At 47.6% G+C, this 22,034-nt stretch overlaps 1 protein-coding gene across 1 annotated transcript; it reads right to left on the bottom strand.

Annotated features, from left to right (window-relative positions):
• Positions 1-5,904: 5,904 nt before the first annotated feature.
• On the bottom strand, positions 5,905-15,937 carry Tspan16 (tetraspanin 16). Its single transcript, XM_031344304.1, is given in 5 exon segments — positions 5,905-6,048; positions 8,622-8,685; positions 8,822-8,927; positions 9,476-9,637; positions 15,877-15,937. Coding segments are annotated over 5 exon segments (537 nt in total).
• Between the last annotated feature and the right edge of the window lie 6,097 nt (positions 15,938-22,034).

Below are 22,034 nucleotides of genomic sequence, written 5' to 3'. Positions count from 1 at the left end.
AAGCAGGCTGAGCATGCCATGAGAACAAGCCAGTAAGCAGCACCCTCCATGGTCCCTGCATCAGCTCCTACCTCCAGGTTCCTGCCCTGATTTCTCTTAATGATAGAGCAAAGTAAACCCTTTCCTTCCCAAGTTGCTTTGGTCATGGTGTTTTACTACAGCAATAGAAACCCTAACTAAGACAGAAATTAGTACTAGGAGTAGGGTATTTCTGTGACAAAACTGACTATGTTTTTGGAGGACTGTTCAAGGACTTTGGAATTTTGGGCCAGAAAAGCCATGAGTGTTCAGAGCGGTGCTGACTACTTTTATGTTAATTTGCCATAAGCTGGAGTCATCTAAGAGGAGGAAATGAAACCCCACGGAAAAAATGCCTCACTAGACCTGGCTGAAGGCAAGCCTATGAAGGATGGTTTTAGAGATTGATGTGGGTGGGCCCGGTGCATCATGGGTGGTGCAACCTCTGAGCTAGTGATCTGGGGTTCTAGTAGAAAGCAGGCTGAGTGTTCATTGGTGGCACAAACCTTTAATCCCAGCACTCGGGAGGCAGTCAGGCAGATCTTTGGGTTAGAGACCAGTCTGGTCTACAGTATTAGTTTCAGAACAGCCAGGGCTACACAGGGAAAAGCTGTCTTGAAAACAAAACAAAACAAAGAAAGAAAAGCAGGCTGAGCAAACCACGAGGAGCAAGCCAGTAAGAGGTACTCCTCCATGGCCTCTTTGTTAGCTAACTCCTGCCCCCAGGTTCCTGCTCTGACTTCCCTCTGAGATGGACTCTTACCTGGAAATGTGAGCAAGTTGCATTTGCTTGTGGTGTCTCATCACAGTAATAGAAACCCTAACTAAAACAGGAGCTTAATGAGTGAGTGCCTATGGGAACTTAGAAGGAAATTCTGAAAGCGGCACACACCATGGAAGCTTCAGAAGAACGTTTAAAGTCCCTTAAAGAGTCTATGAGGGCCATTCAACACACACACACACAGGTACACATACAGATACACACACACAGATATACACACAGACACACACAGAGACACAGACACACACACACAAACACACACACACACATATACACACACAGAGTTCCTGTCTTCAGATACAACATAAGAGGGCACCAGATCCCAGATGGCTGTGAGCAGCTGTGTGGTTACTGGGAATTGAACTCAGGACCTCTGGAAGAGCAGTCTGTGCTCTTAAATGCTGGGCCATCTCTCCAGCCTCCGTTCAACATTTGGAATTAAAAATCTATGGTTCTGGTCAGCTGGAGATGAAAAATTGACTATAAATGAGACAAAACTCACTAAACTGAAAAATTTGCTTTGCTGAAACCATTAAACTTTTCAGTGAGGCTGAAGAATCAGCTGTGACTAAGAAGAGACCAGCATCCCTGAGGTGAGATGGCTCAGGTCAGCCCTCAGGAACCAGACAGAGCCAAAGCTACACCTTGTGCTGCACCCAAACTTAGTAACATGTATGTTTCCCAGGTGGTACTTGTTTTTCAGGCATGAAGGAGTCATGGAGAGCCGCTGACACTTGGCACTGTGAGAGGCCAGGAGAGACCATTGTGAAGGTTTGGGCACAGTTGCGATAGAGAACCCAGAATTGGAGCAGTCCTGGAGAGAAGCTGAGTATTATATGGCAGGGCTAGAGCCTCGGAAGGGAGCACAGTACAGGCTATTGTAGGTGCATCCCAGTTGAAGTGGGGACCTAGGCATTTTGGAGATGCCAGGACCAAGGGCAGTTGCTGTGGGGTGGAGCTGACCTAAACCTGCGAGTTGAGCTTGTGATTGTCAGATCCAAAGAGCAGAGCTACACAAGCCCTTTAGGGTCTAGAAGCTCATGAGTCTCAAGACAGTTGAGCTTCACACTGTTAGACTTTGGTTTTGCTTTGCCTTGACTGTGACTACACCCTGGTTCTTCCCTCTTGAGTAAGAAAGCATATAAGTTGTTTGTTTGTTTGTTTGTTTGTTTTTTACAGGAGCCCACAATTAAGACACTTTGTATTTTTAGAGAGACTTTGAATACTTAAAAAGTCTACTTCTAAAGTGTTTGAATTTTTAAAGACTAGGACTTTTTTTGTTTGTTTATGTTTGTTTGTGTTTGTTTGTTTTTTGAGACAGGGTTTCTCTGTGTAGCCCTGGCTGTCCTGGAACTCACTCTGTAGACCAGGCTGGCCTCGAACTCAGAAATCTGCCTGCCTCTGCCTCACAGGTGCTGGGATTAAAGGCTTGTGCCACCACTGCCTGGCAAGACTGGGACTTGGATTATGTTTTTTTAAAGCAGAGAAGTAGTGATGTACACCTTTAATCCCAGCACTTGGAAGTCAAAGGCAGGCAGATCTTTATGAGTTTGAGGCCATCCTGGGCTACAGAGTGAGTCCCGGGGCAGCCAAGGCTACACAGAGAGACTCAGTCTCAAAAACAAAAAAGTTGGAATGTTTTATACTGTGATATTAATATGAGATCTTGGGAATAAGCAAGAAAGGAAGGGTTATGGTTTAATAGTATTGTATCGGTGTGTTAAACTGACAAGGGACATGTCCTTGTTTGGTTTTGGTCAGCTGACACAAGCTGGAGTCCTCTGGAAAGAGGAACGTCAGATGAGAAAATGCCTTCATTGATTGTCCTGTAGGCAAACCTTCAGGGCATCTGCTTGGATTGATGATTGATTAGAGAGGACCTGGCAGGCCCACTGTGGGTAGTACCATTTCTCAGAAAGTGGTCCTGGCTTATATAAGGAAGGCTGAAGCCTTCTCTCAGGCCATGAAGAGCAGCAGGCCAGTAAATAGCCTCCTTCCTCCAAGTTACTGCCTCAACTTCCCTCAGTGATAGGCTAGAAACTGTAAAGTGAAATGAGCCCTTTATTCCCAAGTTGCTTTTAGCCATAGCGTTTCCACACAGCATGAGCAACCCAGTCACAGGCAGTTCCAAGCTGCCAAGGGCAGGCCCTGGGATCTGAACTTAGGTTCTCATGATTGTGAGTGCTCTTGCCCCTGAGCCACCTACCCAGTTCCCGCGTCTTTTGGTTTTGTTTGGACAAGCTCACACACAACACAGGCTAGCTTAGAACACTCTATGTAGCAGAGGATGACCTTGAACTCCTAACTCTCTTGCCTTCACTTGCCAAGTACTGGGATTATAGGTGTTTGCTGGTTTATGGGGTCCTAAGGACCATACCAAAGGTCTCATGCATTCTAGGTGCACACATCATGCATTCTAGGTGCACACACCACCTACTTGGTTATATTCTCAGCCTTAGTTTTATTTATTTTTATCTTCTTGTTTGTTTACTTTAGATACCAATTCATTATATAGCCCAGGTTAGCCTCAGGCATGACTCCTGTTTCAACCTCCCAAGTGCTGGAATTATGGGTATGTGTGCTCCTCCTCCCCCTCCTCCTCTCCCTCCCCCTCATTTTACCCCTCCCCCCTCCCTCCTCCTCCCCCTCTCCTCTCTCTGGGCCTGAACCCAGGGCTTCACCCGTGCTAAGCACATATTCCTCCCCCGAGTTACAATGTTACTTATTTCTAAGGCTCTTTCCATGTGAAAGGAAGGACTGCAGGAACCATATTCAAAGCTGCCTCCTTCCTTTCTTTGTATCATCTGTCAATATGGTCTCATGAGAAAGGGTGCTCCTTTCTTCTCTGTCTTATAGGAGAGGGAACTGGAGCTCAAAGAAGTTAGCACACCAGTCAAAGAGGTGTTCCAGGAAGCCACCTGGAGAAGAGCCCTTCCCTTTGCAGGCCTTGGCACATCTTGCCTCTACAAGTTTGGGCTGGCTAAGGCTTGCTTTGTCACTATGTAGAGGACCTCTTCCACTTGCACATAGTATTTTTTATTTGTTTGTTCATTGAGAGAGAGAGAGAGAGAGAGAGAGAGAGAGAGAGAGAGAGAGAGAGAGAGAGTCAGTGACCCAGCATATTTATGGAGGTCAAAAGGCCACTTGCAGGAGTTAGTTCTCTTTCTACCATGTGGGTCCTGGAGAACAAACAGCTCATCAGCCTTGGTGGCAAGTAGCTTCCCTGGTAAGTCACCTCACCAATCCCTCATATAATAATTACTAATTGACTACTGAGTACAGAGAACTAATCTGGGCTCTCCAATTCCCAACCCCACTGACCTACTTCCTCAAACCAGAAACCATCCTAATAATACCAGTCTTTTTCGGGTCCAGCCCAGGACCAACTGAGGGTCATGTCAGAGCTTTCTGGATTTAATTACTTCCCCAAATCTCCAGAACTGACCACAGAACATCTAAACCACGAGGCAGTGAGGAACACTTAGTTTAAACCACAGCTGAATCCCATTTACATTAAAGGCAGTGAGTGAAACTAGGCTCCAAGGCAGGTAAGCATAGAGAATGGTTTGGCAGCCTGGGACTCTGCTTGGCTTGGGCTATGCTGGCTTGGGCTATGCACACAGTCTTCTAACAACGCACAGATAACCTAGGACCTGCACCTGCTCGTGCCATGCACCCATACCCCTTTCCTAGTGATACATCTAGAAATCTGGGACAGTTAACTGCTTCGAGTTGATTGTCCACTCCACTCTGAACAATGATGCAGGGACATGGCAGTGTAGCTCAGTCAGGAAAGGTACTTGCTGCTAAGGTTAAAGACCTGAGTTCAACCCCCAAGAGCCAATGGTGGAAGGAGAGAACTGACTCCTACAATCGTTCTCTGGCCTCCAGACTTGCCTTGACACATATATATCCAGCTAAATTGATAAATGTAATAATTAAACCACACACACATACAAAAGCAAACAATAGAATTCAGTTTTCATTCCTTGGTGACCAGCAAACAGAGTTTCTGTTCAAACGGATTTCTCAGTGTATCTGGGTGTGAGGAAATCCAGCCTGGACTGGCTCACACACAGTAAGGAGGACTGTGGTCTCAAGTATATATATTTTTTTCTTTTGGTTTTTTGAGACAGGGTTTCTCTGTGTAGCCCTGGCTGTCCTGGATCTCACTCTGTAGACTAGGATGGTCTCAAACTCAGAAATCCTCCTGCCTCTGCCTCCCAAGTGCTGGGATTAAAGGCATGCCACCACCACTGCCTGGCTCTCAAGTTTTTTTAATGGAGAATTCCCTATTTACCATCTTATGCATATGCATAATAGGTTGTGCATATGAATAGAACCAGATGCCTCAATGGGGAAGGGCATGCAGGGCAGAGATTTCCTTTAACCCAAACCTGCCAATCAAAATAAGGAGCCACAAGTGCTGAACCCCTTAGCAATCAAACCCCTCTTTCTCTCAGAACCCAGGAAAATAACAGGGCCTTGATTGTCCTCACTAATGTGGCCACCACGCCCAGCCTAGATTTCCTTTATTCTTATTTTTATTTATTATTATTATTATTATTATTATTATTATTATTACTATTCCACCTCTGTTCCACTACACAGGTGTATAGAGCAGGGACAATCTCAGGCATCAGCTCTCTTCTCCCACCATGTGGGTCCCAGGGCCTGGGCTCAGTCATCAGGGTACACAGCCCTTATTACTGCTCAGCCGCCTTGCCAGCTTTGTTGAATCTTTTCAGTCCACAGTTGTCTGAATCTGGACATGGAGCACTTCAATACAGAGAACCAGCTGGGCTTGATTTCTCTCTCATGGTGAAGGCCCATCAAACTTGACCAGGGCCTTGAGATTGTCTGCTCAGAAGGCTGGACAGTGCTACAGGCCATAAACCTGCATAGGCTACTCTTGCAGGAGGCCCAGGGTCATTTCCACCTGAGCCAATAGTACTGAGGTCCAAGCCGGGCTATAGGAGAGTCCTTTTTTAAAGTTAAAATGTGCCTGGGAGAATAGTTTGGTGGCTGTTTGTCTAACCTGTGCGTCTTCCTTGGTTCTGTCCGAAGCACAACAAAAACTGTTAAATGATGTTTCCCCATTATGTCTACTTCAGTGGTACTGTATAAAGAGCATGGCACGCCCTCTCTGTGGCAATGTTCTACTGTGCAGAGAAGTCACCAGGTTCATTGTAATCCCGATAATTCTTCCTCCGGGTCAGCAATGTGTGCTTTGAGGCCACATCTTGAACCTTCCAGGTTGCAGAAGCAGCAAAGGGAACCACTAGAGAGAGCCTCCTGCCTCCTGTCCCTCCTTCTCCTTCCCTCCCTCCTTCCCTCCCTCATTCTTCTTCTCTCTTCTCCCTCCCTCCTTCTCTCTTCCTTCTCCTCTTTCCTCTCTTCTCACTCCTTCTCCCTCCTCCCCTCTCTTTCTTCCCCTCCCTCCTTCTCCCCTCCCTCTCTCCCCCTCCCTCCTTCTCCCCTTCCTTTCTTCCCCTCCCTCCTCCTTCTCTCTTCCTTCTCCTCTTTCCTCTCTTCTCCCTCCTTCCCTTCCCTGTTTCTTTTCTCCCTTCTCTCCCTGTTTCTTCTTTTCTTTGAGACAAGGTCTCATATACCTAAGGCTAGCCTCTCATGCAGTATGTACCCAAAGCTGCCTTTGAACCTCTCCTAGTCTTACGCCTTGAGTGCCAGGGTATTAAGGTTTGTTTCTTGGGAGTAGAGTGAGAATTTGGGGGATTCCTTGGTTACCTTCACATTCTCTCCCTTTCCTCATGGTTCTGGGCTAGAATTGAATCATTCAGGCTAGCACATCTGGTCTGCCCGGTAACCAAGGAACCTGAGTCACCTGCAGGCTGGCTACGCACCCACTTTGGCTGCCACTCCATGTTCAGTCTTGTCATCCCAGCACTGAGGAGATGGATGTAGAAAGGTCTAGAGTTCATAGTCAACTTAGCTGCTTAGTGAGTAGCCTAGCCTGTGCTACATGAGGCTGCATCTCAGAGAGAAAGAGGACAGCATTAAATCATACTTTTAACAACCAAATTTTTTTTTGCAACACATAAAGGGCAAATTTAGATTTTGCTTTTTATATTTTATTTATTTATTGAAACAGAGTCTCAATAAATCTCCAACCTGATTGGGCTGGAACTCTCTAGGTAGACCCAGCTGGCCCCAGTCTCACAGGGATCCATCTGCCTCTGCCTGCTCAGTGCTGGGATTAAAGGCATGTGTTACCACACCCGGCCTCCAATTTTGATATATTTTTTTTAAATAAAGGGTTTGAAATACTGGCATGGGCTTGATAAGGGTGTGGCTGAGTCAGTTAGCACCTGCCTGTCATCCATGATGCTCTGGGTTCAGGCTTCACCAGCACATAAACCAGGCATGGTGGCACAGACCTGTAGTCCCATGGCCAGGGGCATGGAGACAAAAATACCAAGAGGTCAGGGTCATCCTCAGCTACATAGGGATTGAAGATCCTGTCTTTAAAAACGTCCCCGCCACGCAATGGTACAGTGTCATCTTCCAAACGGACAGTGTCTAGAGGGCCAGCCAAGGAAGCCTTTCCTTCCACACTTTCCCCAGTCTCTCCTCAAATCTCATCAACTTACAGGGTGACTGGTCCTGTGTTTCATGTCCCCACGTGTCAGGGTGACAAACATTCTTTCTGCACCTGGCTGTCCCCAGCAAGGGCAGGTTTCCACTGCCCCTCATTTCTCTCACAGTGGCCTGACTGCCTGCGGACACAAAGGTAGGTTTCCTGTCCCTCAGCCCGTGCACACAACCTTCATACAACACACCCAATGTGAGTTGGCGAAGCAAAACCTTGGCTCCTTATCCCCTTGAGCATAGATAGTAACTCAGACACAGGTTTGGTAGTGTTTGAGGCAGGCTGTGGCATGTAGCCCAGGTTAGACATAAGCTCATGATACTCCTGCCTCAGCCTCCTGAATTCAGAGTGTTCTCCACCTTGTATTGTCTCAGTTGTTTTGACTTTCACTTGATTTATCTTATGGAGGTCCGAGGACAGCTTAGAGGAGTCAGTTCTCATCTTCCATCATTTGAGTCCTGCTTGCTGGGAAGCACCTTCTCCTAATGAGCCATCTTGCTAGCCCTGCCTTGTGTTTTGAGACAGGATCACTCACTGGCTCAGAACTTATTGATAGGTCTGGACCTGTCAATCAGAGATCCCATGGTCTCCATCTCCCCGTTGTGAGACCACAGAAGTAGACGCGTGGTTAGACGGTGCTGGGGGTGGAACCCAGGACTTGTGTATGCTGGACCTGCAGTCTATGAACTGAGCCTTCTCCAGGCATTTAGATGGATTCCCTGTGACTGGCCCAGTGACCTACTTTTCCTGTCCCCATGGCATGTCCTGTCATAACCTCCCAAATAAACCACATGACTTGTTTTGTTTTATTTTGTTTTTCAAGACAGGATTTCTTTGTGTAGCCCTTGCTGTCCTGGAACTCACAGAGATCCACTTGCCTTTGCTGGGATTAAAGGTGTGTGCCACCATCACCCGGCTACCACAGGCCTTTATAAATCCTCTGAACCAGGATAGGAGAGTAAACCCCTCACTGGGGATTCTAGACAGGGACTTCGGATATCTTTTACAATTCTACAAATGTGCCTGCCTTGCCCATCACCTTCCTGAAGAAGACAAGTTGGATGGTGGCACGTCCCTGCTGTCCCCTCCCCACCCCAGAATCCCCTGTCTCTATACTTCCTGGTGTCAGGAGAGGGCACAGAGTGAGGGTGCCTCTGAGGATCAGACTTCTATTGCTTCTCTATCTTTCCTGTGACTTAGCAATTGTGTATTTACAAGTGGAAAGAATCCAAGCACCACAGAGGCCACTGACTTCCAGGATGACAATGATAACCAGAAACTGGAGAGCAGAGAGGGCAGGGCTGGGCTGGGAGCCTGCTCTGCAGATCCCAGGGACCTGGTGCTGTGGAGGGAAGAGCTCTCCCAGTCCTGCCAGACTCCCACTCTGCTCAGCTCCAGTTTGAAAGAACCCAGACCTGGGTGGGGTGGATATTGCCAGGTTTTGTTCTTCCAGACGTTTCCAGGGTGTGGGAAGATCCAGGATGTTGGCTGACCTGTTAGATGGGAAGCTATCTTGAAAAGCTGAAGGGCAGACCTCAAAGGAGGTGCATATGGAGGACAAGGTCGATGAAGAAGGAAGGACCATGAGAGCAGACAAGTGCCAGCCATCAACAGGTACCAAAAATCAAACAAGGAAACCAGGCACCTGAACTCTGCGCGCGTGAAAAGTGGAAAAGCAGGGAAACAGAGGCTCAAAGTCCTCCTGGGCTACTTAGCCAGACCGAGGCCAGCCTGGGCTAGATGAGACCCTGACTCAGGAAAAAAGAAAGATAAGAAAAGCGCCAGATATGAAGCAGGTGTGGAAGCAAACCCCTTTATTCTTAGCACAGTGGGGTAGGGGCAGATACAGGTGGGTCCTTGAGTTTGAGGTTAGCCTAGGCTATGCAGTAAGACCTTGATTTGTTTTGTTTTTTTAAAGTCTCAATAAAAATACAATATAAAATAAAACGGGCTGTGGAGAGAAAGCACCGGGAACCCATGCATTGAAGAGGAACACTTGGCAGAGGCTCCACAAGTGGATCCCACTTACTGTCAGGAGCAAGCCTCTGATTTCCTTGGTTGCTCCACACTGGCAAGGCTAAGCACTATGGTGATGCATCCCATTACCAGGCTCAGGTAAGCAAAGTGAAAGAGGTAGGCAGAGGACCTCCCAAGGACCTTCGTCAGTGTGGCCTCTCCTTACTTGACCCCCAGAGGCAGGCCAGAGAGGGTCATACCAGACACCTTGAGAACAGAAACCAGACAGGAGGAGGTCAGGGGGTGTGTCTTAGGGTTTTACTGCTGTGACACCATGACCAAGGCAACTCTTACAAGGACAACATTTAATTGGGGCTGGTTTACAGGTTCAGAGGTTCAGACCATTATCATCAAGACGGGAGTACGGCAGCGTCCAGGCAAGCATGGTGCAGGATCTGCTGAGAGTTCTACATCTTCATCTGATGGCTGCTAGCAGAATACTGACTCCCAGGCAACTAGGGTGAGGTATTATAGCACACACCCACAGTGACACACCTACTCTAACAGGGCTATACCTTCTAATAGTGCTGCTCCCTGTACCGAGCATAAACAAACCATCACAGGGTGCAAGTGGGAGGAGTCTTCCTGGGCGGGGCCAGAGAGAAGCAGAGGATAATATAATCTGCAAAAAAAAAAAAAAAAAAAAAAAAAAAAAAAAAAAAAAAAAAAAAACGCCAAACAGGGTAATACCCAGAAGCAGTGCTGATGTGGAAACATTCCCAGAGTAGTAGAAAAACAGAAAGCAGAACTTTTTAGGTTGAGGATGTGGCTCAGTTGGCAGAGCCCTGGTCAAGCACCCTGGGTTCCATCCCTATGACCAGGAAAACCCAGTGTGGTAGCACGCACGGGTGATCCTGGAGCTGGAGAGGTAGAGGGAAGAAGGTTAGGAATTCAGAGGTCAGAGTGGCTACAAAGTAGATTGGAGTCTGGCCTCAGCTACAAGAGACTTACAAGAGAGAGACTTCAAAAAGAAAGAAAAGAGAGAAAGGAAGGAAAGAAGGAAGGAAGGAAGGAAGGAAAATGTGTAATTCATATACAAAACTAAAAGATTTTTTCTTTAAAAATCGGTTTTAAAGGATTTTTTCAAAAGAGGAACTCACAATGTATCTCTAGCTGACCTGAGCCAGCTCTTTGCTGGCAGGTAGCTTCAAGGAGAGAAGCCCGGACCCGTGGGGTCTCTCCTGGGCTGAGCGAGATGGTGAGTGTTGGAGCCCTGGGAAGAACCACACCAGGCCTGGAGTCTTGTTGAAGCAGGAACTCTCTTTAATGTAGCAGCAATTTGCTTATATAAAGAGGGCAAGGAGGTGGGGATAGAAGTATGGGGTAGGTGACAGATGGGGTGGTGTGAGATGATGAGGGCTGTGGGGTGGTCACACCACACGGGGTCTATAAGAAATTAATACATCGGAGGCAGCTAGGCAGAGGCAGTCTCATGCAGGTCGGTAGGTCATACTGAGACATTCTCAACCGGAAGTGAATGACAGGTCTTGAAAATCGAGCCAGGCTCGGGTTTGTCCTCAAGGCCCAAACCAAGGCCAAATACGTCCCAACAGACCTGGAACTCAATATAGAAATCAGACTGACTTTGGACGCACAGAGATCCACCTGCCTCCCTCTCCTAGTGCCAGATTAAAGGTGTGTGTCATGATGGCTGACTTTTTCCATTTATTTTATGTGTGGACGTTTGGCTGTGCTGTGTGTGTGTGTGTGTGTGTGTGTGTGTTCGCGCGCACGCGCACGCGTGCGCACACCGTGTGAATGCCTGATGCTTGAAGATGCCAGAAGAGGATGCTAGGCCCCCTTGGAAGCTTAGCTACAGGCACCATGAGCTAGCCTGTGGGTTCTCTGCAACAGCAGTGGATGCTCTTAGCTTCTGAGCGTCCCTCCAACCCCAGATTTTACTTTTTTGAGGTAAATTCTATCGAAAAATAACATTTTTAAATTTTCAGCCTAAGGGAATAGTCATGGCCATCTCTCAGGGGCAAAGGGTGTTTGCTACTGTGGAATGTTGTATTCATTACATAGCCCAGGCTTGCTCATTATGCAGGCTAACCTTGCACTTCTGACCCTCCTGTCTCCACGCACTCTGAGTTCTGGAGTTACCAGCACAACCCATTATCCTGGCCTTTGTTACTAGGATTTGTTTTTGAGGTCTTTGTTTTGTTTTGAGACAGGGTCTCACTGTATGAATCAGTCTAACATTGCTCTCACAGACATCCACCTGCCTCTGCCTCCCAAGTGCTGGGATTAGTGGTGTGTGCCACCACTGCCCAGCTGTCACTGTACTTTTGTAGGAAGAGGACATGGGACTATAGAGATGGCTCAGCTATGAAAAATATTTGCTGTTCTTGCCAAACACTTGAGCTCAGTTCCTAGTACCTACACTAGATGGTTTACAACTGCCTGTAACTCAAGCTCCAGGGCATCTGTCGCTCTTCTGGCTTCTGTTGATACCACACACACACAGAGCTGGGGAGCTGGCTTACTAGGTAAGAACACTTGATGCACAAGCTTGAACACCTGCGTTCGGATTCCCAGCACCCATGTCAAAGCCAGGCTGTGCTTGCTGCCACTGTGCCTGTGACAGTACTAGGAAGAGGGGGCAGATGAGGAGGATCTCAGGGCTTGCCAGCCACCAGGCTCTAGAGTCAGGGAGAGACCCTGCCTCAAGAGAATAAAGCAGAGAGTGACAGAGCAGGACACTCCATGTCCTCCTCACCTCATACATAGGGGAACACTCGTGTACACAAATGCTACTAATGCAGAAAGATACTTCTTAAAATTTGTTTTGCTTTAAATTTTTTAGTGTGTGCGAGTGTGTGTATGTGTGTGTCCCCGCCCCTTGCACACATGCAGGCACACATATGTAGAGGTAAAAGGACAACATGAAGGAGTCAGTTCTTGTCTTTCACTGTGTGGGCCCCAGGGATGGAACTCAGGATGTCAGGCTTGGCGGCAGGTGCCTCTACCCACCAAGCCATCTCACTAGTGCTGGACTGGCTTTCTGTTGGTGTGTTTGCTTGTTTGTTTTTGAGACAGAGTCTCATGTAGCCCAGGCTGGCCTCCATTGTGCCAGTCCTCCTATCAGCCTCTCAGCTTCTGTGATTGCATATGGAAGCCACTAACACTAGCCTGAAAGATCAAGAGTTTAAGATTATCTTCAGCTACATAGTAAGCCCAAAGCCAGCCTGGGCTATATGAGACTCTGTCTCAAAAAAATAACAAAGTATCAGGGAACGGTAGCACATACCTTTAATCCCAGCACTTGGAGGCAGAGGCAAGTGGATCTCTGTGAGTTCGAGGCCAGCCTGGTCTACAGAGTGAGTTCCAGGCCAGCCATAGGACTGAATAGTGAGAGCCTGTCTCAAAAAAAAAGCCAGGCAGTGGTGGCGCACATGCCTTTAATACCAGCACTTGGGAGGCAGAGGCAGGCAGATTTTTGAGTTTGAGGCCAGCCTGGTCTACAGAGTGAGTTCCAGGATAGCCAGGGCTACACAGAGAATCCCTGTCTTGAAAAAAAAAAAAAAAAAAAAAAAAAAAAAAAAAAAGACAAAAACAAGCAAACAAAAAGCATACTGTGTTACTTTAGTAGTGAGGAAAAGGTCCTTCAGAAAACTTAAGAGATCAAAACCATGAGCTTAGATGCAGCTCAGTGGCCAGCTGCTTAGCATGCGTGAAGACTAGGTCCATGCTCAGCACATAAAATAGTGCACAAGAAAGACCACCAGGGCTGCAATGCTGAACAGTTCTGAGCACAGACTGCGCTTGCAGAGGACCCGAGTTAGCTCCCAGCACCCACCACACAGCTCACATCGCCCATAGCCCCAGCTCCAGAGCACAGAGAACAAAATGCGCCTTCCTCTTCCTCCTCCTCTTCTTCTTCACCTTGATCTTTTTGTTGTTGTTTTGGGTTTTCTTGAGACAAGATTTCTCTTTGTAGACCATGCTGGCCTCAAACTCAAAGAGATGGGTTTGCCTCTACCTCCTGAGTGCTAAGATTAAAGGTGTGCACCACCACTGCCCAGCTACACCATCTTTTCTACCAAAGGGTCAGATGAGACAAAACCCTCTCCATTGGAAAAAATTGTAAAGAAGCCACTTGGCAGAAATTTGAATTCCTCTAGGGTCAGTACTTTTGGAAATCAAAATATGTACTCAAGTGTCAGTCCTCCATAGAAACCTTGCTGCCCTTTGTCAGCCAGTCTCCCAAGCATGTGAGGCTGACCCCTGACCACTTTGAGGCACAGGGTACCTTTCTTTGTGTCTGGAATCATAAAACCCTGGTGGCAACCTAAGCTAAGCTGTGCACCCTGCTACAGAAGTAAAAATTTTGTCTTGTCTTGTCATTTTCTTTCTTTCCTTCCTTCTTCCTTCACCTTTCTTTCTTCCTTCCTTCCTTTCTTTCTTTCCTTCTTTCTTTCTTTCTTTCTTCCTTCACCTTTCTTTCTTTCTTTGTCTCTTTCTTTCTTTTCTTTTGTGTGTAGCCCTGACTGTTCTGGAACTCTTTCTGTAGACCAGACTGGCCTTGACCTCAGAGATCTACCTGCCCCTGCCTCCCCAGTGCTGGGATTGGAGATAAATGACACACCCAGCTATGTGATTTTCTTGAGGATCTGGGTTAATTTCTTTTTCATTTTCTCTCTTTCCTTCTTTCCTTTCTTCTTCTTCTTTTTAAACGATGTCTCACTAGATAGCCTTGACTGGCCTGGGACTTGCACGTTGGGAAGATTTAGCATCAGATCCCCTTGTAAGACCTGGACCATGTGAGGCAGGCATGGCTCATGCATGGCTTCAATCCCAGCACTCTGGAGGCAGAAGCAAGTGGATCTTTGAGAGTTCGATGCCAGGCTGGTCTACATGGCAAGACCCAGGATAACCAGGGCTTCAAAGAGAGACCCTGTCTCAAAACAAAAACAAAAGAAAGTCCATGGCCAAGGAGATCCCAGGCCTGGGAGGATGTCCTGCTGCTGTTTTGTTGATTGGACTTGCTCTCAAAAGGCTTCCTGAAAATATGTTCCTATCCATAGGTTAATACGTTTCTATCCATAGGTTAATATGTTTCTCTCTGCCTTGTTTCCAGAGCCATCTGTTTGCAGGAAGCACCGGGTAATACAGGGACTAGGGATGACCAAAATGCTGAGAATAAGTGCCTACTGAGTGCTCAGCCCTAAACAGACAGCTGTCACTTGCCCCTTACCTCAGAGGACATCACAGGGTGGAAAGAATGGAAGAGAGCTGGGGGTGGGGAGAAGGCCCTGAGGACCTGAGGGCTGTCTTCTGGACAGGACATGACTTCTGCTCCCAAGAGCTCAGGGCATGGGGGTTACCTGCACAAATGGGGCTCTTGACATTCCTCCTTGGATGAGAGAGCGTTCAGAAGGCCCCACCCCTGCCTGAGGCACTATAGGCAGGTAAAGGTTGCTGCTGGAGCTGGAGTGAGTCTTGTCTCAGTGGTGTGGCCGCTTCTCCGACCTTGCTACACTAATTAAATGCAGGAGTCAACAAAAACTCCACAGAGGTAGGGAAGCTGACTTGTTGAGAAGAAAAGATAGGAAACTGTGACAGAATAAACACTTTTTTTTTTTTTTTTTGCTGCAATCACATGAGGTTTATTGGGGATACCGGTACCGGGGTTGATCTTGTGACCTTGTCGGCCAGAGAAGTTCGACCAACACTTTCTTAAAAAGAGAAGGAGGGCTGGCTCCACAGTTAAGAGCACCTTCTGCTTACAGAGGGCCAGGTCTTTTTCTTTTCTTTTTTTTTTTAAGATTTATTCATTTATTATATATAAAATGTTCTGCTTGCATGTTTGCCTGCACACCAGAAGAAGGCACCAGATCTCATAGATGGTCATGAGCCACCTATATGGTTGCTGGAAATTGAACTCAGGACCACTGGAAGAATAGCCAATGCTCTTAACCTGTGAGCCATCTCTCCAGCCCAGCTTGCTTGCTCTTGAGACAGCATCGCATGTAGCTCAGGTTGGTGTCCAACTCAACAAGCAGGCTGGGGTGACCTTGCACTCCTGATTCTCATGCACACACCTCCCTAGTGCTTGCTGTGTGTGCTTCTGTGTCTGGTCTATGTGGTGGTAGAAATGGAACACAGGGCTGCCTGCAAGCTTGGCAGGCTCCAACCTAGCCACATCCCCAGCCTCCCAAACTCTTTTTTTGTGGGAGTTGATGGAACCATGACTGATCTGGGCTCCCCAAACTGTGTATGTCTGTGCTGATCTCTGCAGCTCTGGTCCCTCGGTGCCTACACACTTATTTCTGACATGTCTCACTCCTCATCGACCTGCCCTCCATCTCTCCTGCCCCCTCCCACCCCGCTCTGGGAGCACAGATCTGGAAGGCAATTTAGATCAACTTATTTCTGTCTTGCAGGGAAAGGTCTGTGAAGGGAGGGCTGCCAAGTCCCCGAGGCCTGGATGGTGACATACTTATGGCTGAGGAATCATGGAACAAAGACAACAGTTTTTTCAAGAAAGAATACGGCATGTATACTTCAGCCATGATGGCAGAATTGGGGAGCTCTGGGCAGTTGAATCAGCAACACCTTCCCTAAACCTCTGGGCTGCTGAGTCCCCACTCAGCAGTCTTAGCAAGAGACACTCCAGTTGACCTGTGCAGTTTCCTAAGTACCAGGTCACCTCCTTGGGCTGCTTGGCTCAGCCCTAAACCTTTATCACATCACAATAGGAAGCTGGCTGGGCATGGTGGCACACACCTTTAATGCCAGCATTTGGAAGCCAGAGGCAGGTGGATCTCTATGAAGATGAGGCAGTCCAAGGCTATATATGAAACCTTCACACACACACACACACACACACACACACACACGTTGGAGCGATGGCTCAGCGTTTAACAATACACATGGTTCTTCCAGAGGGCAGGGGTCAGATCCCAGCATCTGCTCCAGTAGGCTGACAACTGCCTTAAATCCATCTCCGGGGTTTGATGCCTTCTTCTGTTCCCAGTGGGCCCCTACATTCACATGGCAGGTAACTCACACAGACACACATGCACAGACATAAAAATAAAAAAAAAAATTTAAAAACATATCAAAACAGTTGGAAGCGGATCGAGATTGACAGTAGCAGGAACACGGGTGTTCCCCACCCCCAGCCCAAATCCCTCTCTGCTCCTTTTCCAAACAGAACCTGGAACACAGAAGGAGATAAGTCTCCTATATGTCACCAGGGCCACCAGGCAAAGTGCTCAGTACTTATCACCAGATGACATGGCTGGGTGGTCCTGCTACACTGCCCCTGAAACTTGGTCCACTAGATGCTCATGAAACCAGAGCGGATGAATGAGAACGGGGCTCTGAGGGTCACACATTTTTGTTAGGTTTTGTTTTGTTTTGTTTTGTTCTTCGAGACAGGGTTTCTCTGTATAGCCTTGGCTGTCCTGGAACTCACTCTGTAGACCAGACTGGCCTCGAACTCAGAAATCCACCTGCTTCTGCCTCACAAGTGCTGGGATTAAAGGCGTGTGCCACCACCGCCCAGCTTAGTTTTGTTTTTTAATTTAATGAAAACTTTTAGCTTGAAAAATGAGTCCCAGATGGCCAGGAACTAGCTATGTAGACCAGGCTGGCCTCGACTCACACAGATCCACCTTCCTATGCCTTCCAAGTGAGTGGTGTACTCTTAGCAGCTGGCTTCATCTTTTGCACTACCTCTGAACATTTGCAGTGCCCTGCCTCCCCCGCGCGGCAGGTGGAGGGATATGTTTCTCTCTTCCACAAAGAACTCGGAGCAGGAGAATTCAGCATCGCTGTTGAATCCGCAGGATTTTGAATTTAAAGGATTTCCTTGACCTGCAAAATCACACTGACCTGTTGTAGCAGGGGCAGGGGCGGAATTCTGGAGCTGTCCCCTAGTGACCGCTAGGGGACACTCTTCCCACAGAAAACAATTGACGCTTTTCCGCGCCCAGGTACTTAAGGACATAGAAGTGTGCTTCTGGGTAAAGCCTACAAACACTGTCCCCTCGTGGCAGATGCGTGGGTCAACAGTATATTCAAGTACTGTTTTGTGTCATGCTGCTCAGGCACAGGTTGGTGGAGGGCTCCACGTCCCCACTTACCCACTAAGGCCTCTCCTCCGCTCTCCTCTCCTCTCCTCTTCTCTCCTCTTCCTCTTCCTTCTCACCCCTCCCCTCTCCTCTCCTCTCTTGTAGCCCAGGCTGTCCTGAAATTCCATGTAGCCCAAGGTGACTTTGAAACTCTGGCTTATTAAAACAACTTGTCTCTCTCTGTTTTTAGTTCTAGGGCACGTGGAAGACACACTATGGGTGTCTCCCGCAGTTCGGATTCCTGCTGGCCAAGTAGTCAAGGACGACCCTGGACTCTTTATTTGTTCTTTTTTTGTTTGTTTTGTTTTTCGAGACAGGATTTCTCTGTATAGCCCTGGCTGTCCTGAAACTCACTCTATAGACCAGGCTGGCCTCGAACTTAGAAATCTGCCTTCCTTTGCCTCCCAAGTGCTGGGATTAAAGGTGTGTGCCACCACCGCCCCACTCTTTTTTTTTTTTAATTATAATTATATTTCTCTCTTCTCTTTCTCCCTCTAAGTCCTGTCACGTATCTTTCCTTGCTCTCTTTCAAATTCATGGCCTCTCTTTTTATTAATTGTTCTTATATGCATATAAGTGTATACATATACACGCCTCAATATAACCTGCTCGGCCTGTATGATGTTACTTGTAGTTTTCAGGGCTGATGATCGGTTTTGGATTACCAAATGGTATGCTCCCCGCTGGGGAAGACCGGCTTCCTCCCAGTCTCAGAATTCTTTAATCGCCTGGCATCCTTTGTGTAGGGCTGACACCTGGCCCTCATGGGCTTTCCTCTGTCTATGCTGAGACGTCTATTGGTGTCGGCCCTGCTCAGTTCACACTTGTGTAGTCATGCTGGTGATACATTATGGCTGTCTAGAAGACACAATCACACGGCAGCCTCCCAATCCTCTGGCTCTTACCATCTTTATATCTCCTCCTCTCAAGTGTTCCCTGAGCCTTACATACAAGGGTGCATTTTTGTCTGTCTGTCTGGCTGGCTGGCTGGCTGGCTTGCTTTGCTTGTTTGGTTTTTTTTGGGTGCCACCCCTGCCCCACTAGTACAAGGATGTTTGTAAATGTATCCATTGAGACTGGGCTTCTCAGCTCTGCATGATGATTAATTATGTTTTTTTTTTTCTAGTGGTCTCCATCCGTTGGAAAGTGAAGCTTCCTTGATGGGGCCTGAGACCTACAGTTGCATGTGCAGATCTGATGATAGGCTTTTCAAAGAAGATTTATTTATTTCTCATGCACAAGTGTTTTCTCTGTATGTGTGTGTGTGTTAGTTAGGGTCTCCATTGTTATGAAGAGACACCATGACCAAGGCAACTATTATAAAGGGGCTGGCTTTCAGGTTCAGAGGGCCAGGCCGTTATCATCACAGCATCCAGGCAAGCATGCATGCTGTAGGAGGAGCTGAGAGTTCTACATCTTCATCTGAAGGAAATCAGGGGCAGCTAGGAGGAGGGCCTCCAAGCCCACTCCCAAAGTGATATACTCCATCCAACAAGGCCACACCTTCTAATAGTGCCACTCTCTGGGCCATGCATATGCAAACCACCACAGTATGTTTGTGCACCGTAGGTGTTCCTGGTGCCTTGGAGGTCAGATGGGGAAAAAGATCCCTTGTAACTATATCTATGATCTTAGCTACTAAGCCATCTCTCTAGCCCTGACTTTTTTTTTTTTCCCAAACAGGGTTTCTCTGTTTAGTATTGGCTGTTCTAGAACTCACTCTATAGATCAGGCTGGCCTTGAACTTGGAGACTCACTGGCCTCTGCCTCCCACTGAGATTAAAAGTGTTAGCCACCACCACCAAGCTCAATCAACCTTAAACTCTTGATCCTCCTGCCTCCATCTCCCTTTGATCCTCCTGCCTCCATCTCCCCGAGTACCAGGTTGTCTGATGTGAGAGGCCACACCTACTTGCAGGTTCTGGTACATGCCCGGTAAGCATCCATCAGCTGAGCAACATCACAGTCATATCTTCTAACAGGGATGGAGCTCAGTTTGAGAGCATTTGTCTAGCACACATGAAACCCTGGGTTAAATTTCCAGTGCCACAAGAACTAAAAATAAAATAAAATTCCACTTTCTCTTGAAGAACCAGGAAACAATGGTGGAATCCACTGTGATGGGAAGGCCAATATGAACTGGAAACAGTTTCAAAAATCAGGTGTGACCCCAGGACTCAGGAACTGGAGGCCGGAGGCTCCTCTGAGCATCGTCCCTAGCTATATAGAGAGTTTGAAGCTAGACTGGGCTACGTGAGACCACTTCTGGAATAAAGAAAAAAAGAAGGGGCTGGAGAGGTGGCCCGGTGGGTTAGAGCTTTATAAGCACCAGGAGCTGAGTGGAGACCCCAGCATCCAAGTGGCCTGGAGGGGGTTGGAGGGTGGGGCAGAAGACTGCTGCCTGCTCACTAGGTTCAGGTTCGCCGAGAGACTGACTCAAGGCAGCAAGGCCGAGAGAGTGTGATGGAGCAGGGCCCCTGAAGTTCTCAGTTCTAACCCTGCTCTGGTGGAAGCACACATACCTGTGCACAGACCATTCATACACAAGTGTGCACATGCCACACAGACACAGAGGAGGGACAGGGATTTGGGGGGGGGGCGTTGTTTTTTATTTTTGAACCAGGGTTTCTCTGTGTAGCCTTGGCTGTCCTGGAAATCACTCTGTAGATCAGGTTGTCCTCAAACTCACAGAGATCTGCCTGCTTCTACCTCCTGGTCTGTACTCCTACCACCCCCAACTTTACCTCATCCCAATTTTAAAGATTTAAAAACAGGGCAAAAGGCTTTCAAAGCCAGAGGCCTGTGAAGCTGGGAGAAAAAAATCAAACCTTTTGTTCTTATTTTTATTCACTTTAATTTTATTTGGTTTTTAGGCAGGGTCTCTACATAGCCCTGGCTATCCTGGAACTCACTCTGTGGACCAGTTTGGTCTTGAACGCATAGAGATCCACCTGCCTCTGCCTCCCGAGTGCTGGGACTAAAGACGTGTGTCTCCTGGCCTAGCACCTTTTTCCTTTTCTTTTCTTTTCTTTTTTTTCTTTCTTTCTTTCTTTCTTTCTTTTTTTTTTTCTTGAGACAAGATTTCTTTGCGTAGCCCTGACTGTCCCAGAACTCACTCTGTAGACCAGGCTAGCCTCAAACTCAGAAATCCGCCTGCCTCTGCCTCCCAAGTGCTGGAATTAAAGTGTGCGCCACCACTGCCTGGTTACCTTTTTAGTTTTTAAGTTGTTTATGTCAGGTGTTCTGTTACAGTGACAGCAAGATGACTAGCACAGTCCCCAGCCTCTATCCTAAGAACTTTGTATGAGTCACTCCATCTTTAAATGTTTTTAACTAGTAAATATTAATTACACATGATAATGGGATTCATTATGACATTCTTGTCAGTGTGTCAGAGGATTTGCTGTGAACGCGATGCTATCTTTATCCCTTCTTCACAGATGAGGTAGCTGAGGCATGAAGAATTAGACACCTGCCTAAGGCTAAAAGGATCTTTGAACGATCTTTCTCTAATTCTATCTCTCTCTACCCACCATGCACTGCGGGCAAGGGCTCTACCCACTGAGCTACATCTCCAGCTGCTTGATTGTTGTCTGTTTTGCTGAGAAAAGTCTTGCTCTGATTCCAAGTTGGTCTGGAAGTTTTTACCCTCCGGCCCCTAAACTCTTAGGCAGCAGGTTTGCCACTCCAGGTCTGGGCTTTGGCCTCTGCATTCCTAGGAAGGTTTCCTTGTGGCCCTCTCAGCTGGGAGCACCTGCTGAGCCTGGCAGGGAGGATCATGGGAATTGGGATCACATCCTGGACCAAGCGAGTAAGAGATCATCTGGGGAAACAAACCAGTTCTGACCTGAAACTTAGCCAAATCCTCTGAGGGGTCAAAGAAAACAATCTGCCTGGCAGAGGAATTTTCCTTGCTCCTTTGAAGAGAAGTGGGAAGGTCAGTGGAAGACTTTCTTGGGATGATTAGTAAAGAGCCAGGTGCAGCTGTGGAAGGCCTGGAATCCTCCCCTTTCCCTGGAGGCTGCCTCTGGGAAAGTTGCTAGTGTAAACGGGAGTCCCTAGCTGGAGTGGTCATAAATGCCTGCCATCAAGTGCTGAAGATCAGCAAGGATCTGCAGCAAGCCTGAAGGACAGAGAAACTCTGTCTCAAAACAAACCAATCAATCAACAAACAGGTATTTGCAAAACTAGACTCACATCAAACCACCACACACTGGAGTCAGGAGGACAGGAGAGAGATCTCAGGGGTTGTGTATGCCTATAGGGTATGAGGTGAGAAACCATCAGACTGCAGGCTACCTGGGCAAGGCTGAGTGATATAGAGCCCCTGCCTCCAGCCCCAGTGAGGAGCTGGGGGCATGCCTGGCCTGGCTGAGAGGGCTGGCCTGGCATTTGGGGTACCTGAGTTCCACTCCCAGCAATCAGCAACCTGTATCTACAATACAGTGCTAGGGAGATGACTCAGTTCACTTGCCTGGAGAACCTGAGCTTGATCCCTGGAGATCCTGAGCAATCCATATTAAAAACAAAA

The sequence above is a fragment of the Mastomys coucha genome, unplaced genomic scaffold (genome assembly GCF_008632895.1).
Source record: "Mastomys coucha isolate ucsf_1 unplaced genomic scaffold, UCSF_Mcou_1 pScaffold23, whole genome shotgun sequence".
NCBI classification, from domain to species: domain Eukaryota; kingdom Metazoa; phylum Chordata; class Mammalia; order Rodentia; family Muridae; genus Mastomys; species Mastomys coucha.
Note: the sequence above shows the minus strand (reverse complement) of the source record. Positions and strands in the feature narration are given on the sequence as shown.